The following is a 17,325-nucleotide window of genomic DNA, read 5'->3' on the forward strand; positions in this document are numbered from 1 at the left end:
ATAAGGGAATGATTCAAACTAGCCAATCCTACATTTGTTTATGCTGCTTTGCCTGTTCCTTTACAAGGAACCCACAATAAATGTTCTTGCCTACAATTATTCCCTCTCCCCGTGCCTCCTAACTGACCCTGGTGCTTCCCCATGTGGCCCCTACGGCATAGCACGCCTCTCCTCTTGGGAACTGTGAGTAACAAACTATCTTTCCAATGGCAATTGTTTCCTGATCCATTTTCCTTACCAGAGCTAAATAATAATAAAGTATGTTACAACACATCCATATTCTGATATCTCAGCTATTTATGATATCAGACACTGAGAACTGGAAGATGCATAAGCAGGTACTCTGGGTCCCCAGACTGGATTACTGCAGGCAGGGCATGACCAAGCTGGCTTGAACCAGCTGGGAGACTCCCCTCTCCCAGATTGCACCTGATGTCAAGAGGAAGAGAAACCCCACTCCTGTCCTGAGAACAAAAAATGAGGCTGAGGTGTTCCTTTGAGGGAAATGAGTCATCAACTTCCTATCTGATCAATTCCCACAAAAAAAGGGCAAGCCCAAGCTTTGGGGTCTGCATGGCTTCCTTGCTGGGATCCACTACCAGACTTCCCAGAGATCTCTTTGGTGCTGACCTCCCCTCAGGGAAGGGAGTAGACATAGGTGACTGACAGGGTTGGTGTTTGCTGCTGCTGGCAGACCCCAGGGAAGCCAAATTGCTTCCTGAAGTTGACCCACTGCACATGGACCTCCATACTCTGGTGGCTGTTCTGCAGCCCTGGCCAGAGCTAGTGAGACCAAGACTGTGGAAATATGGGCTGTGGGAAGTGCTCCAGGTGGGATTCTGGACTTAAGTACTGCTGATTAGTTCTGATATTAACACTGTGATGTTGAAGATTCCTCCCTGGAATCATACTTCTTGTCTGTAAAATGGCCACAGCGGTCTTATTTCTTGACTCAGAGGATTGCTGTAAAGATTGACCTCCTCAACCCACAACAGAGGTATCTACAAAAAACAAAATGAAATTAAACAAAAAAGCAAGCAAAAAACTACAGCAGGCACTATAATAAATGGTGAAATATTGATAGCTTTCCTTCTGAGATCAGGAATGAGACAAGGATGCCTGCTATTATTACTTCTTTCCAACATGTACTGGCAATACTAGCTGGTGCAACAAGGTAAGAAAAAGAAATAAAATGTTTAAGGATTGAAAAGGAAAAACTAAAACTCTCATTTTTACAGATGAAATAGAATATGGTATATTTTTTTAAAGTCAAACAATCTACAGATAAATTGTTAGAATAAGTGAGTTTGGCAGTGTTGCTGGATACAAGGGCATTATACAAAAATTTACTTCTATATGTAATATGTTCCAGATCTATATTGCCGAGTAACAAACCATTCCAAAACTTCATGGGTTAAAATAACAATAATCGTCTATTATCTCTCATGGTTTCTGTGTGTTTTGGATTCAGGAAGCACTCAGCTGGATGTTTCAGAGTTTTTCATGTGGTTGCAGTCAGGTAGTAGATGGAGCTGGAACAGCAGGGGACTGGCTAGGCATTTTCCTCTCTTTTCTTTAGTTTCAAGGTCTCTGCATATGGATTCTCTGTGTGGGTTACTTTAGACTTCTTCAAAGCACAGCAGCTGAGGATGTCTTACACAGTGGCTTAGGGTTGCAAAGACAAATGTCCCAAAAGAGGGAGCCAGACAAAAGATGTATCAACTTTCATCACCTAGACTCAGAAGCCACACAGCATCACTTCTGGTACATTCTATTTGTTAAAACCCAGTCACCAAGACCAACCCTTTTTAAGGGTTAGACTCCACCCCTTTGGAGGATGTCAAAGAATTTGCTGACTTATTTTAAAACTACCACACTGTACTGGCAACAAACAGATAATTAAAAAATATATATATATAAAGGAACCATTGACAATAGTGTCAAAAACATAAAATACCCAGGACTAAAAGTAATAAAAGATGTGCGAATTCTCTACATAGGAAACGACGAAACATTGCTGAGATGATTTTTTAAAAAAACCTAAATAAATGAAGGGACATACCATGTTTATGGATAGGAAGACAATGTTGACAATGTCAGTTTTACCCAAATTGATCCAAAGATTCAAGGTGCAAATGCAAATGTCAAGAACAGTCAAGGCACTTCTGAAGATAAAAGTGGGTAAATTCATGCTATGGGACATTAAGACTTATTATAAAACTATAGAAATTCAGACTGATAATGGCACAATGAGAGACAAATAGGCTAATGGAACAGACTAGAAAATTCAGAAACTGTCCAATGCACACATGGACTCCCTGATTTATGACAAAATTAACACTGCAGAGAAGTGGGAGGAAAGGTGATCTTTTCAATAAATACTGCTGGGTCAGTTGGATGTCCAGATGGAAAAAAGGAGAGAGGCCAGTGGGAAATTCCTTCTAATGAGATATGGCAATGAATTCTAGAAAAAATGACTGCTGAAATTTATTTAGAAGTCCTTTCCTTTCTGAGCTGTAATTTCCTTCTGTTGTTCCCAAACCTTTAGTGAAAGTCTGTTTCCCACACCTGTCTTGTATTAGGGGATCTTTATGGTCACAAATAGTGGTCCTAGCTTGAAGCCAGGACCAGCAAAGCCCAAATTGCAGTTGGGAGCTAAGTTCTAAGCTGGTTCTTGGGTGGGCAAGGGGCTCACTCCCTTTTTTCCAGATAGCATCTCATGTCCTGCTGCCACCCAAGAATCCCATTCTAATTCACTTCTGCCTCCTGGCCTTGCGCCCTTCCCAGCAAGGCATCCTCAGTGTGCCAGAGTCAGGAAGGCAGAGGGCAGTGGTGGCCCAGTCAGTGGGAGGTGAGGGAGTAGAGACTGTTAGAGTAGACAGTTCTTAGATGGGAAGGGGAGGAGCAACAGGCCAGCTGCCAGCAGGTGATGTGAAGAGTTAGGGGGCTTTTTTTATGTGTGTGTGTGTGTGTGTGTGTGTGTGTGTGTGTGGCGGGGGAGACTGTTTCAGTCACCTCTCTGTCCCACCATGGGAGCCATCTCATTTCCATTCTTCTCTCACTCCAGAAGACCATGGTGGTGGTGGTGTTCGTGGTGATGGGGGTGGCAGATTCTGGACACTTCCCCAGAACTTCACTTTCTGGCTATTTCTACGGCCCTCTCTCTGTCATTAAAGGGAGAAGGATCCTTCTGCCTTCTCCGGGTGGTTTCAGTCCTAGATCCTCTGGGGGCAGCGGAGCCCACTCCATTACCGACGCCACAAGTCCTTGTCTCAGTTTCCTCATATGTAAAGTGAGAATTTAAGCAGCAATCCTCCAGGGCCACTCTCGCAGTGACTCAGATCAGTGGGACACGGAGGGAGAACATCCTAACGTCAGCCTCGGGCTCTAGGCCGCAGCCCCGGGGTAAGACAGCACCCATCTCCGAAAGTGTGCCTTCCCTTCCGCCACATTTAGGGCTCAGCGACGCCCTAAATATCTAGGGCGGGGAGTGTCCCACTTCTGGGGAGGGGTGTCGTACAGGCTTCTCCCTCCCTTCACCCTTGGTGGCGGAAGGCAGGACGGGAAAGGGCCGTCTGGACCGGCGCGCAACCCTCCGGAACCCCCGGGGGCGGAGAGCCAGGCGGGGGACCCGGCGTCTGCCTGGCCCGCGGGAGGAACCTCCTCACCCGGGTCCGGGCCCCAGGCCCTCCGCGGCGCCCGAGGCCGGAACAATAGCGCGCGCTGGCGGGCGGGGGCGGGGCGCTCCGCCGGGCGCCGCCCCCGGCCCGCCCCCCGCGCTCCCACACTAGCTCGCACACTGGCTCGCACACTGGCTCCCACCCGCCGCCCGCCCAGGCACTACCCGCGGGAGCCGCCGCCGCCGCCGCGCCCGCCATGGACGTCCGCCTGTACCCCTCGGCGCCCGCCGTGGGCGCGCGGACCGGGGCCGAGCCGGCCAGCCTGGCGCCCCTGGACTATTACCACTGCGGCAAGGTAGGCGGGGGCGGGGTGGGGGCCCGGGAGGGCGGGGCCTGCCCGCGCCTTCGGACCCAAAGCCGAGCCAGAGCGCCCCGGGCTGGAGCGCGGGCAGCAGTACCACAGCGGCTCGGGACGCGGGCGCTCTCGGGGACACACGCGGGGAGATGCCGGCGGTGCCGACGCGCGGGGACACGCACCCATCAGCCCCGCCGACGGGCACATGCCACTCACGCCGATCCCTTGGCGGTGACACTCACGCCCAGAGTTGTTGGGATCACAGGCAGAAGTCACCCCGACAGTCACTCACACGATGTCACAGTGACACACACTCACCCACGTCCCCCTGACAGCCTCGCATGCATTCACAAGCCGACACACAGTGACCCACTGTCACACACACAGCCATCCTGCTTACACTCCCGTCCCACACAAGTCACCCTGACAGTCATTTATTTCTACACAGCCACACGCAGTCACTCGCCCACCTGCGCTGCCACACCGCCACATGCAAGCCACCCGGTCCCACACTACGACGCCACACACCGCGTTCCATGCCCCCATCCGCCGTCACACGCAGTCACAACTGGGGACAGGCACACAAAGAAGTCGCTCCGACAGTCACTCGCTCACGCTCCCAGTGACTCAAGACAGTCGCACGCTGTCACCCATAGCCACCCCATGGACGGGGAACCTCAGGCACCCTAATCGCCCTGACAGCCACACAGTCACACGCGGTCACACCCGGGGGCAGCCGCGGCCACCACATCGCCCCTCCCCCACCTCGGCCGTCCACACTCGCGCGTGGGCGTTTTAACTTTTCGGCGCCGCAGCGCACTAATTGGGCCGTTTGGTAATCGGTTGTCACCGCCCGGCGGGGCCTCGGATTGCAAGCTGGCCATAGCCCAGCGAGGCCTGTCCCCTCCCGGGAGCGAGGCCTGTCCCCTCCCGGCTGGGGCTGCGGTGAGGGATACCCCTTCTTTCCCGAGATCGCCGCCTCCACCCGCAGGCAGGTCCTAGCCCTGCTGCTTCGGGCGCGATGCGAGCTCGCGCGCCTGGAAGCCCGGACGGGCGGCGACCGACCCCGCTCCCCGCGCCGAGCCCAGCCCGGGACGCTGAGGTGCAGCGGCGCAGCGCGCGTCTCCTCCCTCGCCCGGGAGGGAACTTTCGAACTTAGTTAGAAAGCCGGACGGTCCGTGCGTCCGCGGGTCTGTGCGTTGGTCCGGGGCCGGCCGGAGCCGAGCGCGGCTTTTCGTCACTCGGAGCCCGGATTGAACGGCGCGCGTGGGTTTCCCCGCGGCCCTGGCGCAGACGCGCGGGCTCCATGGCACTGTGTGGTGAGTGCGCGTCGGGTGGCTGGGTCGGCGGCCCTCCGGGGCCTTAACCCCACCCCACGGGCTTTTCGTCAAGCTTCTTGCTGTGGGGATGCTGCGGGGAGGGGGCGTCCCCGCGCGGAACCTGGGGCCGCCCAGGCTGAGTGCGTCCTCAGGCCTTGGGGAGCGGCTTCTGGACTCTGGGGGCAGAGCCCTGCGCAGTTCGTCTGGGGCTTGGGGTGGGGTCCGGGGCCCTCAGGGCCGGGGGCGGCGTGGGCCGGGGGCAGGCGGCAAGTGAGGTCTCTCAGAGGATGGGGCGATTATCTTTTGTCCGGTGACGGGCAAAGTTAGAAGCCGAAGAGGGGGATGGTGTCTTCAAGAGAAGGCCGGTTCTCGGGCTGCTTCCATCTGACGGAGGAAGAATTGATTAGAAGTAGCAAGTGGAGTCTTTAGGAAGGAGAAGACGGTTGGGTTTGGGGCAGCTCGTCTATCTTCTGCCCTTGGCTTTGTTATTTTTTAAAATATGAAGTTGGCAAGGTTCCAGCTCCTGGTTTGGGGGCCGGGGTGAGATTGGGGATTTGGGCCTCAGAGTCTGGTTGCATGGGTGCCCCTCGCCTGCAGTGCTCCTTTTGGGGGTGGTGTTTCTGTAAACCCCATCAGAGTGGGGTGGTCTCATAAGGGGGCCTTTGGGAGGTGGAACTCAGCCGAGGCCCCTGCTTTATTCTGATGCTCTGTAAAGCTCTGACTCAGCACCAAGAACCAGTGTGAAACCCTGGTGGGAGGGAACCAATCAGGGAGTCAGAAGCTGGTGATTCTGGTTTCCGCCTGTGAACTAGGACCCCTGACCCAGAGCTGAGGGTGTGTCCCGGTGGAGGAGGGTGGCAGCTGGGCCGCTAAGGTAGGTGACAGAAAGGTCTGGCATTGCATTTGGACGTGGGATCTGCTTCTCGATCCTTCAGCCTCATGGCAGGGTGAGGCAGAGAAAGTCACTTGGCTCAGGGAGCGGTGGGTCAGAAGCCTGTCGGTAGCAGATCATCAGGGGGCAGTCGCCTTCAGCGCTGGCGGTTGCGGGGGGCTGGGGCAAGTTGTGCCCAGGAGCTGATGTTGAGGGACTGGGGAGGCTCCGTTCTTACGGCTGGTCACTCTCAGAACTGGAGGGGAAACAGGCCCAAGATGCAGCCATGACCACAATTGGGGTCTATAGACTGGGCTGCAGAACCAGGACACAGCCTGCACAACTGGGGGCTCTGTCCCTGGAGCCCAGTTAAGAGGCTTGTCCCCACACGGCCTGAGAAACACAAGGGCAAGCCTTTGCCAAGTGATGCTGGACAGCCATGGGGCAGTTGACCTGGAAGGGCCCTTGGCGACCATTCCCTTGGTGACTGTCCCCTTAGCGATCCTCTAACACAGAGATTCCAGCCTCTTTAAACCAAAGTCATGAGCAGTGGCTGTTCTTTGGGTATCTTTTGTTTGAGAAGATACACAATGACTCAAAGCTGCTATGGTTTCATTTTTGCTTTGAAATAGATGTTTATTAATCACTATAATATTAGCATGCATTTGAAAAATAGCTTACAAGATATGAAACAGGCACATTACTTATTTTACGTAGTAATGGCGCCTGGTGAGCATAAGGGTTTGTGGCCCTGTAGCTCTGTCTGTGGCCCCCTACTGGGAACCATTAATCCCCTCCTTCTTCCTTCACACAAGGGGAAACTGAGTCATGGAGTAGTATACTCATAGGTTACGTAGCAAATGAAGAGCACAGCTGAGGCCTGAACCCAAGCTCCTGGACTCCCAGCTTCACACTTGTCTGGTGTTCCCCACACACCTCTGCCATGGTTTGGGGGTTAGGAGTCATGATGTCCTTCTAGGGTAACTATGAAGTCCCTTCATTAGGGTTTTGGCAAGGTGTTTTATCAGGCTGGGGGCATTGCCTGGGACTTCTGCTCAACCATGGCAGACTAGTGGAAACTGGCCATTGGGATTGGGCAAACCTGGATTCAAATCTCCGCTTGTGGCTTTGTGACCTAGGGCAAATGATTTTAGCTCATTGAGATATGATTTACATACAATAAAATGCAAATTTTTTTGTGTGTGGTACGCGGGCCTCTCACTGCTGTGGCCTCTCCCATTGCGGCGGAGCACAGGCTCCGGACGCGCAGGCTCAGCGGCCATGGCTCACGGGCCCAGCCGCTCTGCGGCATGTGGGATCTTCCCGGACCGGGGCACGAACCCGTGTCCCCTGCATCGGCAGGCGGACTCTCAACCACTGCGCCACCAGGGAAGCCCTAAAATGCAAATTTTAAGTGTACTGTTCCATGAGTTTTGACAAATATAACCACACATATGGTGTGGTTATATCCCAATCCAGATATAGAACATTTCTGTCACCGCAGAAAGTTCCCTCATGCTCCTTTCCAGTCAGTACCCCCTACCCTTAGAGGAAACTACTTATCTAATTTCCATTATCAATGCTTTATTTAAGTTCAGTTTAAATGTACTAAGTTAATTTAAGTTTTAGAACTTATGAAGCATATACATTTTTGCATTTGGGTTCATTTTGCTCAACGAAGTGTCCTTAAGATTCATCCATGTTGTGTATGTCAATAGTTTTTTCTATTTTATTTAGTAATATTACATCGTACGAATATAGCACGATTTGTTTATTCGCCGATGGACATTTGGGTTTGTTTCCATGTTGGGACTGTTATAAATAAAGCTGCTGTGAACATCCTTATACAAGGCTTTCTGTGAGTGGGGCAAATTATTTAATATCTCTGAGCCTCAGTATCCTCTTTAGGACAACATTGTCTACCTCTGAGGTTCGGGAGAGTTAAGTGAGTTGATATAGGATAGGAAAGTTCTTGACACATACCAGCTACTAATTAGATAACAATGCTGTCAACCACCTGGGACCTATTCCAGTAAAAGGCTTAGCATCTCTGTGTTCCAAGTAGCCTTAATCCCTGGTCCAAACATCCTGGGTACAAGGTCAACCCAGGATGAACCCAGGGTGTTCAAGGCCATCCTGGGTAGCACTTTCTCCATGCAGTGCTCCATGGCCAACAACCTTCTCTCTGTCTCCAGGCACGCCCCATCACCCCAAGAACTGGGGTTCAAAACTGCATGGGTTTTGACATGTTCTGTCATCCATCATTCAATCAACAAACAGTTATCGAGCACCTCTTTGTGCTAGGCACTGCACTAGGCAACTGATGGTACAGCAGTGAAGCAAAGTGACACATATTTCTACCCTCTGGAGCTTACATGTCAGCATGGAAAGGCGTAAATATATGGGTGAGGTAGATATGGTATTGTGACTGATGCCATCATTACAACTATGGAGAAATATGAATCAGGGAAGAGGGTTAAGGACATTAGGTCCAGGCGCTGGTTTGCAGTTTTAAGTAGGGAGGTTGGGGAAGGCCTTGTGGTCTAGATCGGTAGGTCTCAAATTTATGTACCCATTAAGCATCCTCTGGTAAGATTTGAAACAAAAACAGATTCCTGGGCATCCGTTCCTGCCCTGAGATTCTGATTCAGCTGATGTGTGCTGGGGTCCTGAGGGTCTGCCTCTCTGATGAGCGCCCATCCATGCTGCTGCGGCTCTGGAGACCACACTTTATACAGCAGCGATTTGGTTGTTTGTATACAGGCTTTTGTGGGCTCCCACCAGGCAGGAACCATGCCCAGCACCTGGCACAGTGCCTGACCCATAATTACTCAGGAAATTGTGCTGGCGGGTGAGTGATTCAACTCTCCACCCACACAGCTCTGGGCGCAGCATCTTGCCCCTGGATGGGATCTAGAAAAGCTCGGTTAGTGAATGATTGCAGGCTCCTTATGGTGAAAATCTATGAAGTAGAAGTTGCTGGTCCCACCTCACCCAGACTTGAGATATGAGACACCCGCTCAGCAACCCTAGTAGATGAGGTCCCCGCAGCATCTTTCTGCTGGGGCACAGGTGGCTGTGGATGGGTCCTGGGGAAGGAGCCCTGGCCCTGAGGGAGCTCTGGAAGGGTGCCTCTGTCTCTGTTAGGAAGATTTTTTACTTTCTGTCTAAAGGTGCTCCCTATAGCCCTCCCCCAGTGTGTCCCAGAGGCTCCTCGAGGACCACACTTCCGTACCTTACCAATGTCAGGAGCAGCAGCCCAGGCCTGATGCAGCCCCTCCCCGCCCCACCCCCCCCAGTCTGCTGGGTGACCTTGAGCATGACAGTGCCTTTCTCTGGGCCTCTGTTTCCCTCTGTGCAAAGGGAGAGCACATTAGTGACCATTAGCCTCATGAGATGGGGAGCTATGGTGTGGAAATATAACGAAATAAAGTCTGGGGCATGTCCTTTATAACTGTAGAGTGTGGTGCACCGGCAAGGATGAGGATGATGCTTTTTGTTTTGTTTTGTTTTGTTTTGCGGTATGCGGGCCTCTCACTGCTGTGGCCTCTCCTGTTGCGGAGTACAGGCTCCGGATGTGCAGGCTCAGCGGCCATGGCTCACGGGCCCAGCCGCTCCACAGCACGTGGGATCTTCCCAGACCGGGGCACGAACCCGCGTCCCCTGCATCGGCAGGCGGACTCTCAACCACTGCGCCACCAGGGAAGCCCGGGATGATGCTTTTTGAAGAGATAGGCCCTCATATGCATCAGAGGGTAGTAACCACCGTGTCTGTCTCTTTTGTATTCCCAGAGCTTGCCTGGCACATAGGTGCTCAGTAAATATTTGCCAATTGAACAAATTCAGGGCTGGCCTGTTGTTCCCTGTGGCTTGAGGAACTTAGCATCTGTTTGGCTCTTATAATCCGAAGACTTTGCGGTGAGCACATCGTGTCCAGAGCAGGGCAGGGCAGGGGCCAAGAGTCTTTTGGTTGACCTGACATTCCTAGAAGAACTTCCCTGAGTGGGCCCAGGGAGCAGAGCCCAGCATGGAGAGCAGCCAGTAAACTGGGAAGAGCCTCACCCGCATCCCAAGGATCGCCCTGCAGGGTGGCTGCCAGCTCCGTTTGATTCTGTAGGGCGTCTATTTTGCTTCTCGGATTTCCCAGCGCTGGTCTCAGGTTAGGAAGGCAGTGTAAATTCTGGGACCTGGCAGACCTGGGTTTGAACATTACCTTACCATCTTCAGTGCAGGCAAGTTATTTCACCTCCCTGTGCCTCAGTCTCTGCATCTGGAAAATGGGCACATCAACACCTCCTCCACAAGGTTGCCATCAGAGCTGGAAATCCTGCCTGTAAGGGACTCAGCCCCAGCAGGAAGTGCTTTCATTTCTATTCACAAAGAGCAGCACAACTGAAAGTTAAAATGCAAGAGGAATCTAGTTTCAGCACTGGCTGCTGGGGGAAGTGTCTTCCTAACAACAGGCCTTTCCATGCCTTGGTCTCTGGATCTGATTTTCCTGGGCCTAGGGTTTGAAGAGGTCTCTGTGCAGCATTCTGGACAGACAAGGAGCTGCTCACTTCCTTTGCATCTTTCTTTTTCCTTCTTGAATCTGTGTGGGAGGGGAGGTGGGTTTAGGAGGCAGAGAAGACTGGTTCAGACTGCAGCTGCACCGTGCATCGGCATGGGCCGCTGACCTTGTGCACATGATTCAACTGCTCCAGTTTTCTCATCTGTACAAGGGGACAGTGATGCGTTCCTCATATTGTAGCTGTGAAGCTCAGATTAAAGTAACAGACATGGAAGTTCCCTCTAATGTAGAACAGTGTTTCCCAGCCTCAGCAATATTGACATTTTGGACCTGACAGTTCCTTGTCTTGGGGGTTGTTCCATGCATTATAGGATGTGGAGCGTCATCCCTGGCCTTTACCAGCCGGATGCTAGTAGCACCCCACACTCTAGTCACGACAATCAAAAATGTTTCCAGACTTTGCTAAGTATTCCCTGGGTGGGGAGGCAAAATCACCCCTGTTTGAGAACCACTAATCTGGAAAGTGTGGTACAGATAAACTAGGAGATGATGGTGATGAGAGTGGCAGAGCTTTGGGGCTCGTGCTTTCTGTTCGGTATTTTAGTCCTGTGTCTCCTTGTCAGCAAATCCTGTATCCATGTGGTTGACAGTTATCCTGTTTGTTTATTTACATGGACCAAAAAAACCTACATAGTGATTTTTCAGCATGGTTTGGGAGCAGCAGTAAAAACATGTGGTAAGTAATTATTAACTTAATGAGTCGTGGTAAACTGTAATTTTATATCTTAGTGAAAACATGTTGTATAACACGGGATAATAAATTTTGTTCAATTACCCTGATGCTTAAACTTGCTACTGTACAGTTGCGATTTCTGGTGCCTGCTAGAATGAGCAGCAAGGTTGTGGCTTTTCAGTGCGTAATGACCTGTTTCCTGCTGGGTTTTTCAGATGTTCAGCAGGTTTTAATGAGTGCCTACTGTGTGCTAGGGGATTCAGCCCTGTCCTGAAGGTGCAGGGACTCAATAGGAAACTCGGCTTTCCTAGATGAAAGGCTGTGTGGAATATACTGGCTCGAAAGGCGCAGAGTCATAATTAAATATATAATTGTCTGGGGAAGTGATAGTGTCAGAGGTGTGGGAAGGCTGCACATGGCAGAGTCTTACAGGGAACACCAAGCAGGCCACATGGGGGGCATGCAGAGTGGTGGGAAGGCGTTCTAGGCAGAGGGGCACCCATTGCAAGGTGGCTTGGAGGGGATTTGGGGATACTGTCAGCCTAAGTCAGGGAGTGCTGCCTGCAGAGGGATGACAGCAGGAATCGTTATACGGAGGGAGGAGGGAGGGTCGCATCCCAGCTGGTTGGATTTTAAGTAGAAAGGTGCCTTGGAGCCAGAATTATGGTTCAGAGTATGGAATGTTTCATGATGCTGGATCCAGACCATTGTCAGTCACTGTCTCTTGGTCTTCTGCTGTGGGAAAGTTTTTTGGTCTTTTGTTTGTCTGTTTTTTGGTGGAGAGTTTAATATTATTATAAATGCCTACAAAATATCCTTCACTTGTATGAAACTGGGGGTTATCATAAGTAGGCATCCTATTTTTTTACTGCAGTATAGTTGATTTACAATATTGTTTTTGTTTCAGGTGTACAACAAAGTGATTTAGTTTTATATGTATATATATATATATTTTTTTCAGATTCTTTTCCATTATAGGTTATTACAAGATACTGAATATAGTTCCCTGTGCCATACAGTAAATCCTTGTTGTTTATCTGTTTTATATGTAGTAGCGTGTATCTCTTAATCCCATACTCCTCATTTATCCCTCCTCCCCCTTCCTCTTTGGTAACCATAAGTTTGTTTTCTATGTTTGTGAGTCTGTTTCTGTTTTGTAAATAAGTTGATTTGTATTATTTTTTAGATTCCAGATATGAGTATATATATATATACACATATGATATTTGTCTTTCTCTGTCTGACTTACTTCACTTAGTGTGATATTCTCTAGGTCCGTCCATGTTGCTGCAAATGGAAATATTTCATTCTTTTTTATGGCTGAGTAATATTCCATTGTATATGTATATACACACACACACGCACCACATCTTCTTTATCCATTCACCTGTTGTTGGACATTTAGCTTGCTTCCATTGTCTTGGCTTCTGTAAATAGTGCTGCTGTGAACATTGGGGTGCATGTATCTTTTTGCATTAGAGTTTTCGTCTTTTCCAGATATTTACCCAGGAGTGGGATTGCTGGATCATATGGTAACACTATTTTAGTTTTTAAAGTAACCTTCATACTGTTTTCCATAGTGGCTTCACCAGCTTACATTCTGCTCTGGGAAAGTTTAATGACTTGTGTTTGGTTTCCCCCAGTAGCCAGGGATGCTCTGCTCCTCAGACTTTAGTGCAACAGAATCACCCGGAGGGCAGTTAAAACACAGAATGCTGGTGCCACCCCCAGAAGTTCTGATTCAGTAGGTCTGGGGAGGAGTTGAAAATATGCAGTGCCAACAAGCTGGTGATGCCACTGCTGCTGGCCTGGGAAGCACACGTAGAGAGCTCAGCTCTCGTCTAGAATATGGGAGGATTTTCCCTCCTTGGCCTGGAACAGTAAGAAGGTACTGCTGGCCTGGGGCATGTAGCCCTAACTTGGACGTGGTCAGGTGTCCCAGAGACTCCTGCCTTTTTCAGGACCCCCGTGGGTCATGGGGAGCGTCTCCTTCACCTTGGAGAGAATCTTACATTGGACTCCCTGGAAATAGACTCTGATGTGGAGAGTTGCCTGTGGAAGGAAGGTGTATCTGGGGGGAAGTTCTGAGGAGGTGCACCTTGAAGGGAGTAATGGAAGCATGGCTGGGCAGAGGGAGATGCTGGCCTGGGATACAGTTAATGATGAAAGCATCCCACAGGGACCTTTGGAACTGGACTCCAGTCTGTCTCAAACTGAGGCAAGGGGGCCGCCCATTCCTTTGATTCTTGCATCTTCTGGTCACTGGCTTCAGGTGGCCCCCACAGGGTATAGCTGTGAGCCCAGAAGTTAGGGAATGAATGGGTGGAAAGGGAAGCACCACAGTGTCCATTTCACGGAGCTGCATTTGGGGGAGAAAACTCACCTTCTTCTTGTTTCCCAAGAAATCAAGGGTCAGCATATTGATGATTAAATTTTAGAGACTTTTGAGTCACTTACTAGATTCTTCGTTGCTTCATGCTGTGAGGGAGAGCTGGGAGATAACTGCTTCTTAGGTCCCAGTGAAGAAAAATGATAATTAATGGAATTTTCTGGGGCCCAAGGAGATTCTCTTACACATTCCTAGGTAGGATTCCAGAGTTCTTGCTCTGAGATGTCGCACATTTTCCCGTGTGGTAGGGAGGACTCCACATTGATTTCTGAGGAGTTTCTGGGCCATGCCTGAGTCAGTCACATCTGGGCAGGGGACCGTGGCTTTCTCTTTGGACTGGAGTCCTGTCACATTCTTCAAGAGCCTCTTTGCCCTGCCTCCACCTCAGGGTAGGTCAGCATCCATGGTGGTCCCTTTATCAATCTTTCAGCTTTTCTGAGCAACCAGGAAGCTCAGAGGCAAATGCCTGTGTCACTTGTAGGCATGATATAGGATATCATGGGACATCTTTTTTTCTTTTAATTTTTATTTATTTATTTTTGGCTGAGTTGGGTCTTCGTTGCTGCACGCGGGCTTTCTCTAATTGAGGTGAGCGGGGGCTACTCTTCGTGTGGTGCGCGGACTTCTCATTGCGGTGGCTTCTGTTGTGGAGCACGGGCTCTAGGCGCGCGGGCTTCAATACTTGTGGCACGCGGCTCTAGAGTGCAGGCTCAGCAGCTGTGGCTCGTGGGCTCTAGAGTGCAGGCTCAGTAGTTGTGGCGCACGGGCTTAGTTGCTGTGCAGCATGTGTGATCTTCCCAGACCAGGGCTCGAACCCGTGTCCCCTGCATAGCAGGCGGATTCTTTTTTTTTTTTTTTTTGGTAACATCTTTATTGGAGTATAATTGCTTTACAATGGGGTGTTAGTTTCTGCTTTATAACAAAGTGAATCAGCTGTACATATACCTATATCCCCATATCTCCTCCCTCTTGCGTCTCCCTCCCACCCTCCCTATCTCACCCCTCTAGGTGGTCACAAAGCATCGAGCTGATCTCCCTGTGCTATGTGGCTACTTCCCATTAGCTATCTATTTTACATTTGGTAGTATCTATAAGTCCATGCCACTCTCACTTTGTCCCGTCCCAGTTTACCCTTCCCCCTCCCCGTGTCCTCAGGTCCATTCTCTACATGTGCGTCTTTATTCCTGTCCTGCCCCTAGGTTCTTCATAACCTTTTTTTTTTTTTTTTTAGATTCCATATATGTGTGTTAGCATACGGTATTTGTTTTTCTCTTTCTGACTTACTTCACTCTGTATGACAGATTCTAGGTCCATCCACCTCACTACAAATAACTCAATTTCGTTTCTTTTTATGGCTGAGTAATATTCCATTGTATATATGTGCCACATCTTCTTTATCTATTCATCTGTTGATGGACACTTAGGTTGCTTCCACGTCCTGGCTATTGTAAATAGTGATGCAATGAACATTGTGGTACATGACTCTTTTTGAATTATGGTTTTCTCAGGGTATATGCCCAGTAGTGTGGGATTACTGGGTCATATGGTAGTTCTATTTTTAGTTTTCAAAGGAACCTCCATGCTGTTCTCCATAGTGGCTGTATCAATTTACATTCCTACCAACAGTGCAGGAGGGTGCCCTTTTCTCCACACCCTCTCCAGCGTTTATTGTTTGTAGATTTTTTGATGATGGCAATTCTGACTGGTGTGAGGTGATACCTCATTGTAGTTTTGACTTGCATTTCTCTAATGATTAGTGACGTTGAGCATTCTTTCATGTGTTTGTTGGCAATCTGTATATCTTCTTTGGAGAAATGTCTATTTAGGTCTTCTGCCCATTTTTGGATTGGGTTGTTTGGTTTTTTGATATTGAGCTGCATGAGCTGCTTGTAAAGTTTGGAGATTAATCCTTTGTCAGTTGCTTCATTTGCAGATATCTTCTCCCATTCTGAGGGTTGTCTTTTCATTTTGTTTATGGTTTCCTTTGCTGTGCAAAAGCTTTGAAGTTTCATTAGGTCCCATTTGTTTATTTTTGTTTTTATTTCCATTTCTCTAGGAGGTGGGTCAAAAAGGATTTTGTGTGATTTATGTCATAGAGTGTTCTTCCTTTGTTTTCCTAAGAGTTTTATAGTGTCTGGTCTTACATTTAGGTCTCTAATCCATTTTGAGTTTATTTTTGTGTATGGTGTTAGGGAGTGTTCTAATTTCATTCTTTTCCATGTAGCTGTCCAGTTTTCCCAGCACCACTTATTGGCAGGTGGATTCTTAACCACTGCGCCACCAGGGAAGCCTTCATGGGACATCTTTTGCTCATTAACTCACTCCCAATTTCATTTCATTCTTCTATCATTTCCCCCTTTGTCTTGAGTCCTGCCATTCTTCTTCTTTTTTTTTTTTTAATGTTTTTATTCTCTATAAAATAAACAGAAATATATTAGAATAAAAAAAAGTAGAGCCCCCTCTCATTCTCTTTCATTTTCCCCACTGCCCTCTCAGCCCTGCTCCCCAGGGCTAACCACTGAGGGGAGTGTGGTGGGTATACTTCCAGGCCTAACCATTCTTCAGTCAGTACTTCTAATGAGTTTATTGTTTCTATTTCTGTAATCACTTTTTCATTTCTCAGGATTCTGTATTGTTTCTTGATTGGGCTTATGGTCTAGTAGCCCATTCTTTTTTTTATGGATGTGGGAATGTCTTGAATCTTTTTGAAGATAATGTTTCAGTTTTTTTTAAAAGTTATCTTCTGTTTGCTGCATTGACTCTGTTTTCTTGCTGGTTAGGTCTTTGGTTCACTTCCTGGTCTCTCTTTTATGCTGATGTTTACTACAAACGCCTGGTGATTCTTGGTTGATGTTTTTTTGTGAACAAGGGTCCAGATTGATCTGTTCTGTCGTTGTAAGTTCCCTCAACGTCTGTGAAAGCCACGAACATGTGGGTAGGCAATGTGAATGTCGATTTTCGGTGCCCTGGGTGGGGCCTGTGTGTAGACACTTAAAGCTGGAGACTTCTACTAGAGCATGGGACCAGCTCACTTGAGGTTGGGGACATCTGTTTCTCTTATCAGCCAGCAGTTACCCGTGGGCACTGGTGCACTTTGTTTTTCCTGCATCATGTCCATCCATGGTGGGGGAATCCCTGAGACAGATTTCTCATTTAATTAAAGAGTTCTTCTTCCTGGCTTTAGCCTCAGGGCAAAACCAACAGTCAGCTTCTCTGAGGACTGTAGACTAACACAAAGGTCAAGTCACCTCCCCCTGCCCAGGGCTTTCAGCCCCTGCTGCCCCTGCTTTGGGATTTTCTGGGGTTCAGTTAGGAAAATAGCTTTTCTGGAGGTCTTGTGTTGGTGTGCTGGTGCCTTAGAACTGATAGATTTCATTGTCAGTCTGTCTCTTCAACTTCTTCCTTTCCAGCACCCTCTCAATGATTCTGGTGCCCAGCCCTTTCTTGTTTTCTTATGGGCTCTTTTGGAGTTATTCAGTTTTCATCTCCCTATCTGAATTATGAATATATGTGTGTGTACATATGAAT

General features: G+C 49.1%; 1 protein-coding gene across 3 annotated transcripts in view; it reads left to right on the forward strand.

Moving 5' to 3' along the window:
• Nucleotides 1-3,876: 3,876 nt before the first annotated feature.
• The window catches only part of TOX2 (TOX high mobility group box family member 2), a gene marked incomplete at both ends in the record, with an annotated part of 131,330 nt that continues 117,881 nt past the window's right edge, over nucleotides 3,877-17,325 (forward strand). For 2 of the 3 annotated variants that reach the window (XM_082670341.1, XM_082670344.1), the window contains one exon: nucleotides 3,877-3,975. In XM_082670341.1, the coding sequence (XP_082526467.1) occupies nucleotides 3,877-3,975 (99 nt within the window). Of the gene's footprint in view, nucleotides 3,991-17,325 lie in introns of all 3 variants that reach the window. The other variant, XM_082670343.1, reaches the window with a different exon arrangement.

The sequence above is a fragment of the Grampus griseus genome, assembly GCF_964374135.1.
Source record: "Grampus griseus genome assembly, chromosome: 14".
In the NCBI taxonomy this organism is placed as follows: domain Eukaryota; kingdom Metazoa; phylum Chordata; class Mammalia; order Artiodactyla; family Delphinidae; genus Grampus; species Grampus griseus.